At 41.3% G+C, this 13,703-nt stretch overlaps 1 protein-coding gene across 1 annotated transcript in view; it reads left to right on the forward strand.

Annotated features, from left to right (window-relative positions):
* Positions 1-12,331, forward strand: part of smad3b (SMAD family member 3b) — a 77,497-nt gene extending 65,166 nt beyond the window's left edge. The window contains exons 6-9 of the mRNA XM_055661430.1: positions 4,250-4,462; positions 6,996-7,133; positions 7,778-7,922; positions 10,987-12,331. Coding sequence (XP_055517405.1) covers positions 4,250-4,462; positions 6,996-7,133; positions 7,778-7,922; positions 10,987-11,110 — 620 coding nt within the window. The 3' untranslated portion in view covers positions 11,111-12,331. The remainder of the gene's footprint in view (positions 1-4,249; positions 4,463-6,995; positions 7,134-7,777; positions 7,923-10,986) is intronic.
* The last annotated feature ends 1,372 nt before the right edge of the window (positions 12,332-13,703 follow it).

The following is a 13,703-nucleotide window of genomic DNA, read 5'->3' on the forward strand; positions in this document are numbered from 1 at the left end:
AGTGAGTGAGATCCGAATTCTCATACACAGGCAACGCTCTTCACCACACTACAATACATCTTAATTTGAGATTGCGGCTCAAAATTAGAGCCATATCTTGTGACCTAGCCCCCATCTTTAGAACTTCAACCCTTCTGTCTTGAAACTGGTGACTCGTATCAAAAGCAGTTAAGGTTTCTGTTCCTGATTACTAACCCGTGTGAGCAAGTTGATGTTGGGTGCGTGAGTGTACAAGTGAACAAGAATGTTGTGCTCGTGTGATGCTGTGTGTGTGTGTGTGTGTGTGTGCGTGTGTGTGCGCACATTACCCCCAACACCAGTCTCCACGAGTCACACGGGGCAGATAACATTTGGCTGTGTAGTTGTACCTCCGTGAGAGTGAGTCTTGAGAAAGGGAGAGAGATTAAGCGGCAGACTATTGTTCTGGAATTACAGCTTTTATTCTAAAACGAGGATCGCGCTTTTCTGAGAGATTGAATTCTCCCAGCAAGAACAGCTGTCAGAGCAGCAAAAATGGGTAGCAGCTGTTCAAACTCAATTGTGTATTCAGTGTGTTTGTGTGTCTGTGAATGAGAGAGAGAGCGCGTGCATGAGAATGTATGGTAGAAGCCTGCAAATCATGTTGACAGTCTGACCATAAGTTCAGCACTGAACTTTACAAAAATATCTTGCTGCTGTAGTCTTTTTCCATTGATTTTGCTGTAGAACTCGTGTCACTGGTGTGAGCGGGACTGTGGCCGCTTTTAATATCTAGGCTACCCGTGAATGCAATGTGATGTCACATTGCACAGAGCTATTCTGTATAGAGAGACACTCGGCTATTAGTAGAACACTCTTGTCTGGGACCAGCTGACCATGTCATTGGGAATCGGTGCTGTCCCTGTGTAACACACCTGGTGATGGCTTTGCTCAGCAGGGCCACTGGTGGAAAGTAATTAGTGGCGAGGAGACCCCATTCAGTGTCATTTTCAGCACCTTGGAGTTCTACTGTGGACAAGCCCAATGAATGCCCGTGTGCCTACCTTGAATGATCCCAAGTATTAAATCACTTTTATTTGTTCTTACTAAGATTGTTAAGTAATATGGAAGAGAACACCTGGAAGTGGTATGGAAGAATGGGCTCAGTGATTAAAATAGAAATGGAGAGGAGGAGCAGAGGGTCCTTGATGTGCAGACAACGCAAGAGGATAAGGCAAGCAGAAGGTTTGGTTGAGATAAAGAATACAAAAGCAAGAATATAATGTTTGATAGTAATATGTGGGCAGCGAGGCTATAGGATTTGGAATTAATACAGTATTGTTTTTCTAGTTTGTTACCAATTATGGGATTACACCAGGCACGTGCCCTGAGTAATTAGTCTGGGTAGGCAGTGGCTTTTAAAAATCTTGAAAACTGCGCATGTGTAGATTATTCTTTCCCCGGTGAGCTGTCAGTCGACTTTTTTAAAAAAAACTTGGAAACCGCGCTTGCGCAAATTGTTCTCTCGACTTTTATCAAGTAATTTGTCTTCAATAGGTCCTATCTCTTAATAAAGTATTTAAAAGCATATAGCTCAAAGAAATTTTACTTACCATATTATTTGTACACAAAATCTATTCTTCTCTCTGTTTCCTGTTGTACTAAGCTGTTTTAAATGTTCTAATTAATCTTGTTCCTTTGCGCTGTTGAAGTTCTTTAAGTTCCGGCGTTGGTCTGCCATTTTCAAATATTTTGGTCTTTTCCTCGTAAGTTTGCTTCGAGAAACTCTTCAGGTAATCACTATCCATCTTTGAAAAACCCGCCAAGAAACTTGCGCAAACGCAGTAGGCTGGTGTGCTTGCGCAGTGCGCAGCGCAGCACATGCACGCAGTCCACGGTGTAAAGGCAGAATTTCAGCTGCCTTTACGGACCGTTGCCACTGATGGCTTGAAACATCGTCGACGGCACGTGAGTAGCACATACCTCCGCGTGTTAAATATACTGCGGATGAAAGGCACGGGAGAATTATGCCTAAGCACACAAGAAGCATAATTCTTACTATTTGGGATGCCGTTACTATTTATGACCATTTTAATATATGTTTTATATATATTTTATATATATAAAATAATGACCATTTTATAATTTTAGTCAAGGTAGGCACTGCCTACCCTGCCTACCCTGATGGCACGTGCCTGGGTTACACTTACCATGGAGGGAGTTACAGTACAACTCAACTCTTGCATGCTTAGGACTTTAATAACCCAACCTAATTTAATGTTATGTGGTACAAATTTTCCAGTGTCACGTTTTTCATTAAACAGAGCGGGTTGAGAGGGAGCGGGGGAACCAGAGTTCAGAGTGAGGGCAGATAGCATCAACTGCTAAGCCAGACGTTGAAACATCGAGATTTCCAAATAGTCAGACAGCGGATTATCAGTTTTACTGTATCATCTTTCAGGTGAGACAATAATCTGAGATCGCATCAGCTTTCTTCGAAAATAACTTAAGGCAATATTGTGCAGGAAACGGGAAAGTTCTTCCAATGCCCCAGTCAATATTTAGCCCTTAGTTAACCTCACTAAAACAGATAACCTTGTCAGTGATTTAAGTGATGCACTTGGGATATTAGCAACATGCTCAAATTGGCCTGTGCATTTAAAACCTTTTGAATGAACCTCTATTTGTGCAGCTGATGAGGAGGTGAGTTTCCAAAAGGTTAATTGCTGATCATTTGCAGTAAGAGCAGACATGAAAAGACAATCAAAGAAATGAAGAGAGCAAGAGGTCTGAAACGTTGGCATTTTCTGAAACTATTGTTCCAGGAGAGTCCAGTAAATAATGTGATCTGAGAATCTTTGGACTAAGAAAGGTCATCAATGAGTGTATAGGAAGATTTCACTAGGTTACCATGTGGGTGCATAGAGCGATACAAATTTGCTGGGCTGAAACGTCACTGCAATATGAATGTAGAAGGTGAGGCTTTGAAACTTCAAACTTTTTAGCTTACGTACGTACCCCTCCCTTGCATCCAAAACAACAGCATGAGCTGGAAAGAGTGCAGGGAAGATTTGCAAGGATAATGTCCTGAGCTATAGGGAGAGTTTGGCCAGGCTAGAACTTTCCTCCTTGGAGTGACGGAAGCTGAGGGGTGATCTAAGGTGTGTAAAAGCATGAGGGGATTAGATAGGGTGAATGCACAGAGCTTTTAACTCAGAGCAAGGGAATCCACAACCAGAGTACATAGATTTAAGGTGAGAGGGGAAAGATTTAATAGGAACTTGAGAGGTAACTTTTTCGCGCAGAGGGTGGTAGGTACATGGAACAAGCTGCCAGAGGAGATAGTTGAGGCAGGTACTATAACAATATTTAAAAGACATTTGGACAGGTACATGGATAGGAAAGGATTAGAAGAATAAGGGGCAAACACAAGCAGGGGGGACTAGCATTGATGGGGCATCTTGGTTGGCCTGGGCAAGTTTGGTGGAAGGGCTTGTTTCCGCGCTGCAGAACTCTGACTCAATAAAAGACCTTTATTTCCACAACACCAAATCTCCTGTTTCTCAGTGTTTTCCAAAGTGCTTTACAACTGATGAAGATTTGTAATGGGGGGGGGGGGAGGAATCAGCAGTGTTTAAGTAGACCAAATTCTCAGAAATAGTAATGTGATAATCAGATAATTGTATACAGTCACGCTGTGGGAAGGTTAAGTGTTGGTCAGGACATTGGGGAGAACTCCCTGCTTCAAACAGTGCCCTGAGCTCATCCATGCCAGAACCTGGGTTTAACGGCACCTCTGAGGGACCAGCATTCCCTCTCTTGCTGGAGTGCCAGCCGAGACTTTATACTTGAGTTTTCCAAATGAGATTTGAAACCATTATCTTCTGATTCTGAGGTGAAAGGTGATCCATTCTGCCACAGCCGAGAAAAAAATTAGGTTTTAACTGGTATGTGGAAGGATAGCATTGGTCAAAATGGCAAATATGGAAAATGAAAAGGTAGATGTTGGAAATCTGAAACAGAACAAAAAATGCGGGAGGCACTCAGAGGGCCAGGCAGCATCCGTGAAGAGAAGAACAGTGTTAACATTTTGTCAGTCCATTGGTCAGTAAGGGAGATAAAGGTTGTTCAAGTTACAGAGATGGAGGGAGGGGTATGGTGGATAGGGCATTGGAAATATCGATGCTTGGGAGAGGCCGTCCTACAGTGTAGAATGATGCACTTTATGTCACGTTTTGCTAATGGACAGATTTGTTGCACGGGTTTTTATGTTCTGCTTTTCCTTTTTCAGACCTGCAGCCCGTCACTTACTGTGAGCCAGCGTTCTGGTGCTCGATAGCTTACTATGAACTGAACCAGCGAGTGGGGGAGACCTTTCATGCCTCGCAGCCCTCTCTCACTGTGGATGGCTTCACTGATCCATCCAACTCTGAACGCTTCTGCTTGGGGTTGCTCTCAAATGTGAACCGTAACGCAGCAGTTGAGCTGACAAGAAGGCACATTGGTAATGGGCTTGCTGATTGTTGTAATTCCTGTTCTTCAAGTTGACATTATTTGCCTGATAAATAATGGTTTATTCCAGTGCTTTCCTGGTTGATCTCCCAGCTGATTCTAAACTTAGTGACTCAATCCTGAGCTGCAAAATATCACCATTTTACAATTAATCAACATACACTACATGAGAATTAAGATTAATGTCCTCGCTCCTCTTGATTACTTTAACAACCTCCAACATTTCCTGGGCCCCCACTGTTTGTTCTCTTAATCATTCCTAGTTTACATCACCTCAGTACCAATTCCCCCCCCCAGCCCCAGAAGCCACTTCTCTAATCCTTGAAAACATACTTTGAAAGCCACTCACTGATCAATGTGACATTGCCTCTGAGGCACTAGCTTTATATAAATGCAAGATCATTTTAATATCTTCCATTAATCCCTAACTACCCTCTGAAGTAGCCTAGCAAACCTCTCAACCGGATCAGATTGCTTGCAATGATTTACCACGGTGCACGACGGCATTAAACAGCAACCAAGATGGCCAGTGGATGCCAGCCTTGCCACCAATGTGCACATACATCCCTGGAATGAACAACAAACTAAATCCCCTATAATTGGTGCTCTGGCCAGTGTTCCTCCTTCAGTAACCAAGGTTACCAAAAACCAATTCAACTGGGTAAATACAAGCCTCGACTATCTAATTGTTGATGTGTTATTTGGATAAACTGAATTTCATTGACCTATCTCTTTCTGATTTAAAAAGAAAAGATGGGGGAATAAATATTCTTTCAAGTATTTGACAGACACTTCCTCGTGTTTCAGTTTAAACTGATACCAGTGTTATATGGAGACATTCTGGGATGAAATAGTTGTGCTGAACCTCTGGTATGTTGACATGGCTGGGGAGGAGAGAATTATTGAAGTGTCTCTTACTTTGCAATGCTATACTGTAGCAGGATGTAACTAAAAGATGCCGGCGCACATTTTTTCTTAATCATGGGATATGGATGTCATTGGCAAGGCCAGCATTTATTGTCCATCCTTATTTATCCTCAAGCTGTATATTTCCCTAAAGGGAATAATGTACCAGGTGGGTTTTCACAGCAGTCCAGTAGTTTCATGATTGCAATTACTGATTTCAGATATATTTAATTGGAAATTGCTTCTGGGATTGTGGTGGGATTTGAATTTGTGTATACAAACCTTACTTTTGGCCTTTGGGTTGCTGAAACAGTAACAAAACCATTATGCCTCTGTTTCATCCTATATGTTCCTGTGGCAAAGGTATATTGAAGATGCTTCCTCACTGAGTATACTTTTACTGGAAATGACGCACTCGTCAGCCATGAGGGTTTTGAACCAAGGTTTATTCCTTTGATATGTGACAGTCTCAGCCATAGGGAATAACAGCTATCTGATAATTGATCAGTCTTTTAACATATTTTGCATGGAAGTTGGCATGATTGTGCAAGCATTGTCACTCTAAGTTACGTCCTGAAGATATGTAAGAAGGAACTGCAGATGCTGGTTTACACTGAAGAATAGACACAAAATGCTGGAGTAACTCAGCAGGTCAGGCAGCTTTTCTGGAGAAAATAAATAGGTGACGTTTCGGGTCGAGGCCCTTCTTCAGACAGGTCTTGAAGATGGTTGATATTTCTGCTAGATGCAAGTCTGGCAGTATCACTCACGTAAATGTTACTATAGTCCATACGTTAGGTACCTCTCTGTAGGTGTTGTGCATTACAAAGTGTAGACTGTTCGGCAGACTACCAACAAGCACTGAGATGCTGAGCCTGTTTCAAATGTATAAATTGTACACATTGAAGGTCAGTTTCAAGATCCTTAAGGGGCTTAAGGGGTTGGGCAGGCTAGATGCAGGAAGATTATTCCCGATGTTGGGAAAGTCCAGAACTAGGGGTCACAGTTTAAGGATAAGAGGGAAGTATTTTAGGACCGAGATGAGAAAATCATTTTTTACACAGAGAGTGGTGAATCTGTGGAATTCTCTGCCACAGAAGGTAGTTGAGGCCAGTTCATTGGCTATATTTAAGGGGAGTTAGATGTAGCCCTTGTGGCTAAAGGGATTAGGGGGTATGGAGAGAAGGCAGGGATGGGATACTGAGTTGGATGATCAGCCATGATCATATCGAATGGCGGTGCAGGCTCGAAGGGCTGAATGGCCTACTCCTGCACCTATTTTCTATGTTTCTATGTCTATTCTGGTTTGTTGCATTGAGCTTGCTCTGGTCAGTGATGTTGTGTCTGCTTGTGAGGGTCATGTTTCATGAGGGTGTATAATGATTTATAGTTTATTTTCACACTTGCAGATAAAGTGTTTTTGCATTATCTTATTCTCATTTTTGTGCCTTTCAAATGCTTCAATATCAATGTTCTCTGTTGTATACTGAATGGGTAAATCGTGTGAACTCCGGGTTCTTATATGGACACTGTTTTGTATGGAGCAATGTTGTAAAAGTCCTGTCTTTAATTTGGTAGTGATTTTGACTGGTGACACCCCTGTATCCTATCCATTCCAGGCAGGGGAGTCAGGCTATACTACATTGGGGGAGAGGTCTTTGCTGAATGCCTGAGTGATAGCGCCATCTTTGTTCAGAGTCCAAACTGCAACCAGCGCTATGGATGGCACCCTGCAACCGTTTGCAAGATTCCACCAGGTAACTGCATAGAGTGACTTTGCAGGCTCTTGGCACATTGTGGGAAGGAAAGCTGTGAACGGATAGGGACTGGGTGGGAGAGGAATAGAAGTGGTGCAGTGAGGTATAGGAGAAAGACGAGTTCTTTCTGTCTGAAATATTTCCCACTCCCCTTTCATTTCTTGCACAGTATTATGACCTGAGATGTTCCTTTCAACTTTCAGTGAGGCTTATTGCACCAGGTCCCAATGTGACCTGTGTTCTTTGAGAAAGGTTCCACCACTGAGAGACCAAAGGAGCCAATCCTTGACTAACAAGGTTGAATAATCAGCACAAAAATTCAAGGATTGAACACACCTCTTGAATCTGTGATGACATTCACTCCATAACAATTTGGCTTTCTGGTTTCTGATACTCACCAATGGATACTTCCAAATGTGAACGTAAGACAGCTTTTATGGTTTTGATGTTGATTAAGGAACTCCTGTTCCTGAGTCTGCATTTCAGTGAAGATTATAAACAGAATTGTGTAACTGGATCAAACATTTAGGACAATTTAAATGGATAGATATAGATTAAGGAGCTGAAAATGGGAGAACTTTGTAGGGAGAGGGTTGAATTTTTCAGTTTTTTTTTAGCAGCTGATTTGTTCACTTCCTTAACAGGATGCAACCTGAAGATCTTCAATAACCAGGAGTTTGCAGCTCTGCTGGCTCAGTCAGTGAACCAAGGCTTCGAAGCAGTATACCAACTGACACGGATGTGCACGATTCGAATGAGCTTTGTCAAAGGCTGGGGAGCAGAGTACAGGTATAGTTTCATTGTTTGACGCCCAATCCACATGGCTGCTAATATCTGGCAGTGTGGTACATTATGTGTTAGTGGTCACATTGACACAATGGAAGCACAAAGTGCTCAATCACTAAAGTAGGTGGCGTGATCACTCTCCAGAGTCTGCCAGATCCCTCTTCAGGGAGCTAGCTCACTGCTCAGATGGCTACCTGAACTGTGTGTGATTATTTCATGGAATTTATACTCATTGGGCCTGTAGCAGTTGTCCCTGCACGTGGGCTCTAATGTGATTAACAGACTTTCTACAGCTAGTGTTGCATTCCTGTTGTGTTAGTGACTGCTGCATCGACTGTACCAATACAAACTCACTCGATTCATTGGTGTGAATAAATAACATTGCATTGGTATTATACAAAATGTGTCCAAAACTGCTAAATCAATACAGAAGAGCAAAGTACAAAGAATTCCCTCCATAAATCTTTCAGGCCCCTACCTCGTTCTTCACTTACAATTTACCGTTTTGGTCATGTGTTCTAATATCTCCTTAAGATAGTTTAATTTTGTTTGAACACATTTATACGAAGGAACATCATGCTGTACTAATGGTGCTATATAAATAGTTGTTAAAGTAAATTGATCAGAACATTGACCTAATGGAAAACAGTGTGCATGTGAGAGGGCTGCCAAGCTGCTCAGTTACATTGTAAGATGCAAAGTTTCTCACCCTTCTTCAAAATTAATGCAGTCTTTTGAGATAAAGGGGAATGCTTCTGGTGAATTGCACTGTGCAAATCTTGAATGGCAAAGTCTCGAAATTATCTTGGTAATTCAAGATATATTTTCTTTTGCACATTTGCATTTAGCAGGCAGGAGGGACAGCAGCAGCACTGATCTGCCTCTGATTAGAAGCTCCACCACCCTCCAGATCCACCAGATGTTTAAAGGCTTTGCTGGTTCTTCCCACATGCAAGTATCAGCCAAAACTCCAAAATGTTGGCTCCCGTCCAGCTAGATAATCACATCCAGATGCTAAACGCACGCAGAAACACATATACAGACAGGGGGGAAAAAAATCAATGCTGCCCTCAAGCCACTCGTGAACAATATAAGTTAAGGCTGAGAAGGTGGGAGGGGATTGTGATTGAGTCAGTAAGAAGAGAGGACCATTAATTATCAAGAAATAGATAAATACTCCTCAGCGGGTGGTGTGCTAGTCCTGTGACAACCTTGGGCGCTTACTGAAAAGAGAGCTGACCTAGTTCTACCATCCTTTCAAACAAAGCTTTTGACTCTGTTGGTAGCATTCTCATTCCTGTGTAAACAGGCTGAGAGTTCAAGTCCCACTCCAGGACACCAAAATCAAGACTGAGAGCAGTGCTGAAAGGCTGCTGTGTGAACAGTGTTTCAGTCTCTAACTGAGACATTACATTCACACGAGAGCACTAATGACACCTTAGTTCAAATGATTCTGTTGCAGTACTTGTGAGAGCAGGAACGTTAGTTATCCCCAGTGAGTTGCCCAATATTTAATCCATCCAGCAACATTGCCTAAACCAGAGCAATTGATCATTATCCTTATGCTGCTTACGAAATAGTCTGAAATGGATGCTAAATGTGTTGTAGAGATGCAAGTCATTCTATTTCAGATTAAATGTTTAATTTCTGTAGAAATTGCTGGAAAAATTCAAATGGGTCTGTCCGAGGGCCTAACATTCTACTTCTTTCCACAGATGCTGCCTAACGTGCCACGTGCTTTACAGCATTTTGTTTTCATTTCAGATTTCCAGCATCTGTCTTTTTGAGTTTCATTTTTTGTACTTGAGTTTTTTGCTTCCTCTTAAAGAAAATATAAATCAATCTATCCAGTGAGACTCTTGTTTAAAATATAACACTAACCCTCTTTTTATACTAAAAAAAACAGCCATTGCCTGAAGCACCATCTGTGACCACTTCCAGCCTCCATTTCCCCATCCTTTAAATTTATCCACCACTTCCTTTGAAAGACTTTTCATTACACTATTTGTTGGCTGAGAATTACATAGAAACGGTGCAAAGCTCAGTACAACGTGCCGAGCTCTCCACGTTCCAATAAGTGCATAACTTTAGTCTGTAGAAATGTCTCATTCTGTGAAGAAACAAGTTTCATTGGTGGGATGTGGCATTTATTGTGAAGCTCTATATGGCTCTGATCCGGAGAGACTGTTGGTGTTGGACTGTCAGCCATGTTGCTGTGTCTGGAATGGCATGCACCGTGCTCTTATTCCACAATAACCACTGATATTGACCCTGTTTCACAGCTCCCTTTTGCCTTGACATAGTGTTCATTTGTATTGCTGCTCCTTAGTTTGTAGTTAATGTGGTTTACAGGACCATGGTCTACTATTGAATGAGATCATCAATTTCCAGTTTGTGTGTGCTTAGCAATGCTTCCTAACTGCAATCCAGAAAGGCTTGACTTCAGTTTTTAGTCAATGCCACATGGTCCTCAATTTTCTGACCAATTAAAAAAAAAAAAAAAAAAAATCCTAACTGCGCTTCATATTTTGAAAACGCAACTCAAATTATCCTTTCATCATTTCAAATTTCAGGGAATACAACTGTGGTCTGTGAAATCCACCTGTTTGAGACCTAGTATCTCTGTACATGCACTATGTACAAAGCCAAAATATCTTAAATGTTGTCCTCCTGGTAGTTATGCATATTTAAAATAGCAATCTCTTGGGCAATGCATTGAAAACCTGACCCAAGCATGATTCTACCAAGGTAAAACGGCAACTGATACAAGCCTGAGGCCTAGTTTTCTTGATATCTTATCCTGACCCGTATGGTCGGGTCTAAGCGGGGAACCAATACAAATTTCACTTTTATATTTTTAATGAAAGTGACTTCTCATTGAATTAGATGCTATCAATGTATTTATTGTCCTTACTGGGAATGATGCATCATAGATATAAAATGTAATGAACAGTGGCAGCGTAATGTATTGTTTCAGGTTGGGAATGGTGTGGGAGGGGTGGTAATAAGGTCTACATTAGGATTTCTTCCTGTATATTATCATTCTGACCTGTCTTTATTTCCATAGACGCCAAACAGTGACCAGTACCCCTTGCTGGATTGAGCTACATCTGAATGGACCTCTACAGTGGCTGGACAAAGTCCTCACCCAAATGGGATCACCGACCATTCGCTGTTCAAGCATGTCATAGAAGATTGGTTTCAGCTCAGGGAAGACAGCTGCCAAATTTTATGGGCCTGGCTGTAGCAGATAATTTATAGAAAAATGAAACAACAGTTGCTGCATGGTGCCCAGAACTGGTAATTTCCTCTGCATCAATATCAGGTACCTTCATTGCCACTTCCCCACCATAACTTTCAGCACTTTCCGTGGCATTGCTGTTGAGAAAAAAATTGCAAGGGCAAATGCAAAAAGGACAACATCAATTTTCAATCTCATTTTCTCGTGGAGGGAAAGGATCTCTCATTTGAACAATGGCAAATTGTTCTTCCCAGTACAAGCCTGGCCATTTTATATTATTTGACTTTGCCATGTCCTATTTCCAAGCAACGACTATTAATTCTAGTTGTACAGAACTTGCTCACCAGTTTCTATTCTTCTAGAGGCCTCACGAATATTTTGATGGTCAAACCTGAAACGGTAAAGACCATGGCACTCGGAGAACTTTGTTTCACTCAAGTGGGAAGCTAAAAGGTCCTTCCACAGTTTTCTTGCAATATGTGGTGGTTTTGAACTCTAAGTGGTCCTTCTGCCACACTCCTGTATCACGTCACAAACTGTTGGAGGATGACAAGACGTTCTCAACAATCGGTGTGCAGGGAGCTGTGATTTCTATTGTCAATGTTTCCTTCCTACTATTATTTCCACAAGTATAAGGGATGGTCAATTTGCACGCTACCCCTCCTGCTCTTTACACTCTTTTCTAGTCAGAGTTGAAACAGATTACAAGCACTTGGTTATCATAGCTAGGAGCTGTTCTTTTTGAACAATAGATCTACATTGAGAACGCTAAGGAACGCCATTGTATTTTTTTCTAGATATAGGCGCTATATAAATCAGAGTTGTAGAAGTGTGAATGTGGCTAATACTAGGGTAGTTAAGCCCATTTTAAATTATGCCCTCCCTTGCCCCGGGGGCCTGTGACACCATTTTCTACAACTCCCACATCTTGGGCAAGGTACTGAATGCAGCTGGTATCTGTGGAACCGTACCCCAGCAATTGTATAATAAAGGGAGCATTTATTTACCCTAGTTTCTTAACTTGCTGCCTTTACAGTAACAGCGTTGTTAGGTTTTTTTTGTGAAGGGGTCCAATTTAAATTTCCAACACAAGCTACGTTTCTATTGCTGGACACATTGAGACTTTGGCTGAACTGTAACAATTTAAAGTAGTAAAGTATTGCTCTTGATTTACCCTGTGTGGATAAACATTGTATCAGTGCTGTGGTGTTTCCTTGATAACAGATCAATTTTATGGAAGAACAATTAGCTGAACTGGAACTAAAAGGTGGTCTAGATTATGATTTTTTTCCCCTCCATTCTCATCACTGAATTTATCACCTTTGCTATGTCCTATGTGAATGTTCACAAAGTAATGCTGGAACAACAATGCGTTTTTCCCCTTCTGATTTTAAATAGAATGAACACTGGTACATGTCTTGTCAAAATCTGAAGCCAACAAAACAGGTTAATATTAAGGGCAAATATACTACATCTAAACTATATTTAGTGCATTTTCCATTTCAAACCCGTCTCCTATTTTGTAATGAATGTGCTGGTCATGGCTCAACTTAAGCAACGTATCTATAAAATTATAATAGCCCATCTCTATTTTGTAGATTATTAATTATTGCTATTAACTATTGCATCCAGCAGTTCTGCAGCTGATCACAATTTAACAAGAGCTGAAATCGCTAATTAAAACTGTTTCCTGTATCAATGTAGCCTGGAATCTGCAGAGCTTTGTAAATCACTAAAGGGCCTGTCCCACTTACGCGATTTTTTTCGGCGACTGCCGCCACCCGTCATAGTCGCAGCAGGTTGCCGAAAATGTTCAAATAGTGAAAATCCAGCGGCGACCAGAAAAAGGTACGACTACTCCTGACCATACAGGCGTCACCCAGTCATGTCAGTGGGACAGGCCCTTAAGTATGAGGTAAGCACTTATTGAAAGGTTTAAACTAGTTGGCACAGTTACTGCATGTAGCAGTGAGAGAATTTGCAAAATAATGAAGAAAGATGACTGCACCTTGGTCCATGACTGACCAGATGAATTATTTTTCTCTATTTCACGTGCCATTTTATCTTCTGTCTCCAATTGCTGTGTTCAGGATATTTACATCTACCTGCAATGATACTGTTATATTTGTGAATTAATATTTATGAATTAAACTAAGAACATGCAGGCTTAAAAGATTTCACTGGCAAGATATATATAAAATAATGGAAAGTCAAAGTGAGTGGATTCAAGCTTGGGTCTCAGAAAGCTATTGGAGGTAAGAGAGAATGACAGGTTCGAGATGAAGGGAAAAATAGATTACAATTGAAGGCAATTTCAATATACATTTCAACACAACCTGTATGTAAAGAATGCTTAGTAGCTTAGTAGCCCAAGCCTTTGACCAATTACTGGAGCCACCTCCAACTATTTGATTTATTCCCATTACTGTATAAACCTCAACTTAACTATTTCTACGCTAGTACACTAAGGAAATGCCATGGGGAAGTGGCAATTCTTGGCAACATTAGATAATTAATATCACTTCCTCAGAATTCCAGTATCT

This window comes from Leucoraja erinacea, chromosome 33, assembly GCF_028641065.1.
Source record: "Leucoraja erinacea ecotype New England chromosome 33, Leri_hhj_1, whole genome shotgun sequence".
NCBI classification, from domain to species: domain Eukaryota; kingdom Metazoa; phylum Chordata; class Chondrichthyes; order Rajiformes; family Rajidae; genus Leucoraja; species Leucoraja erinaceus.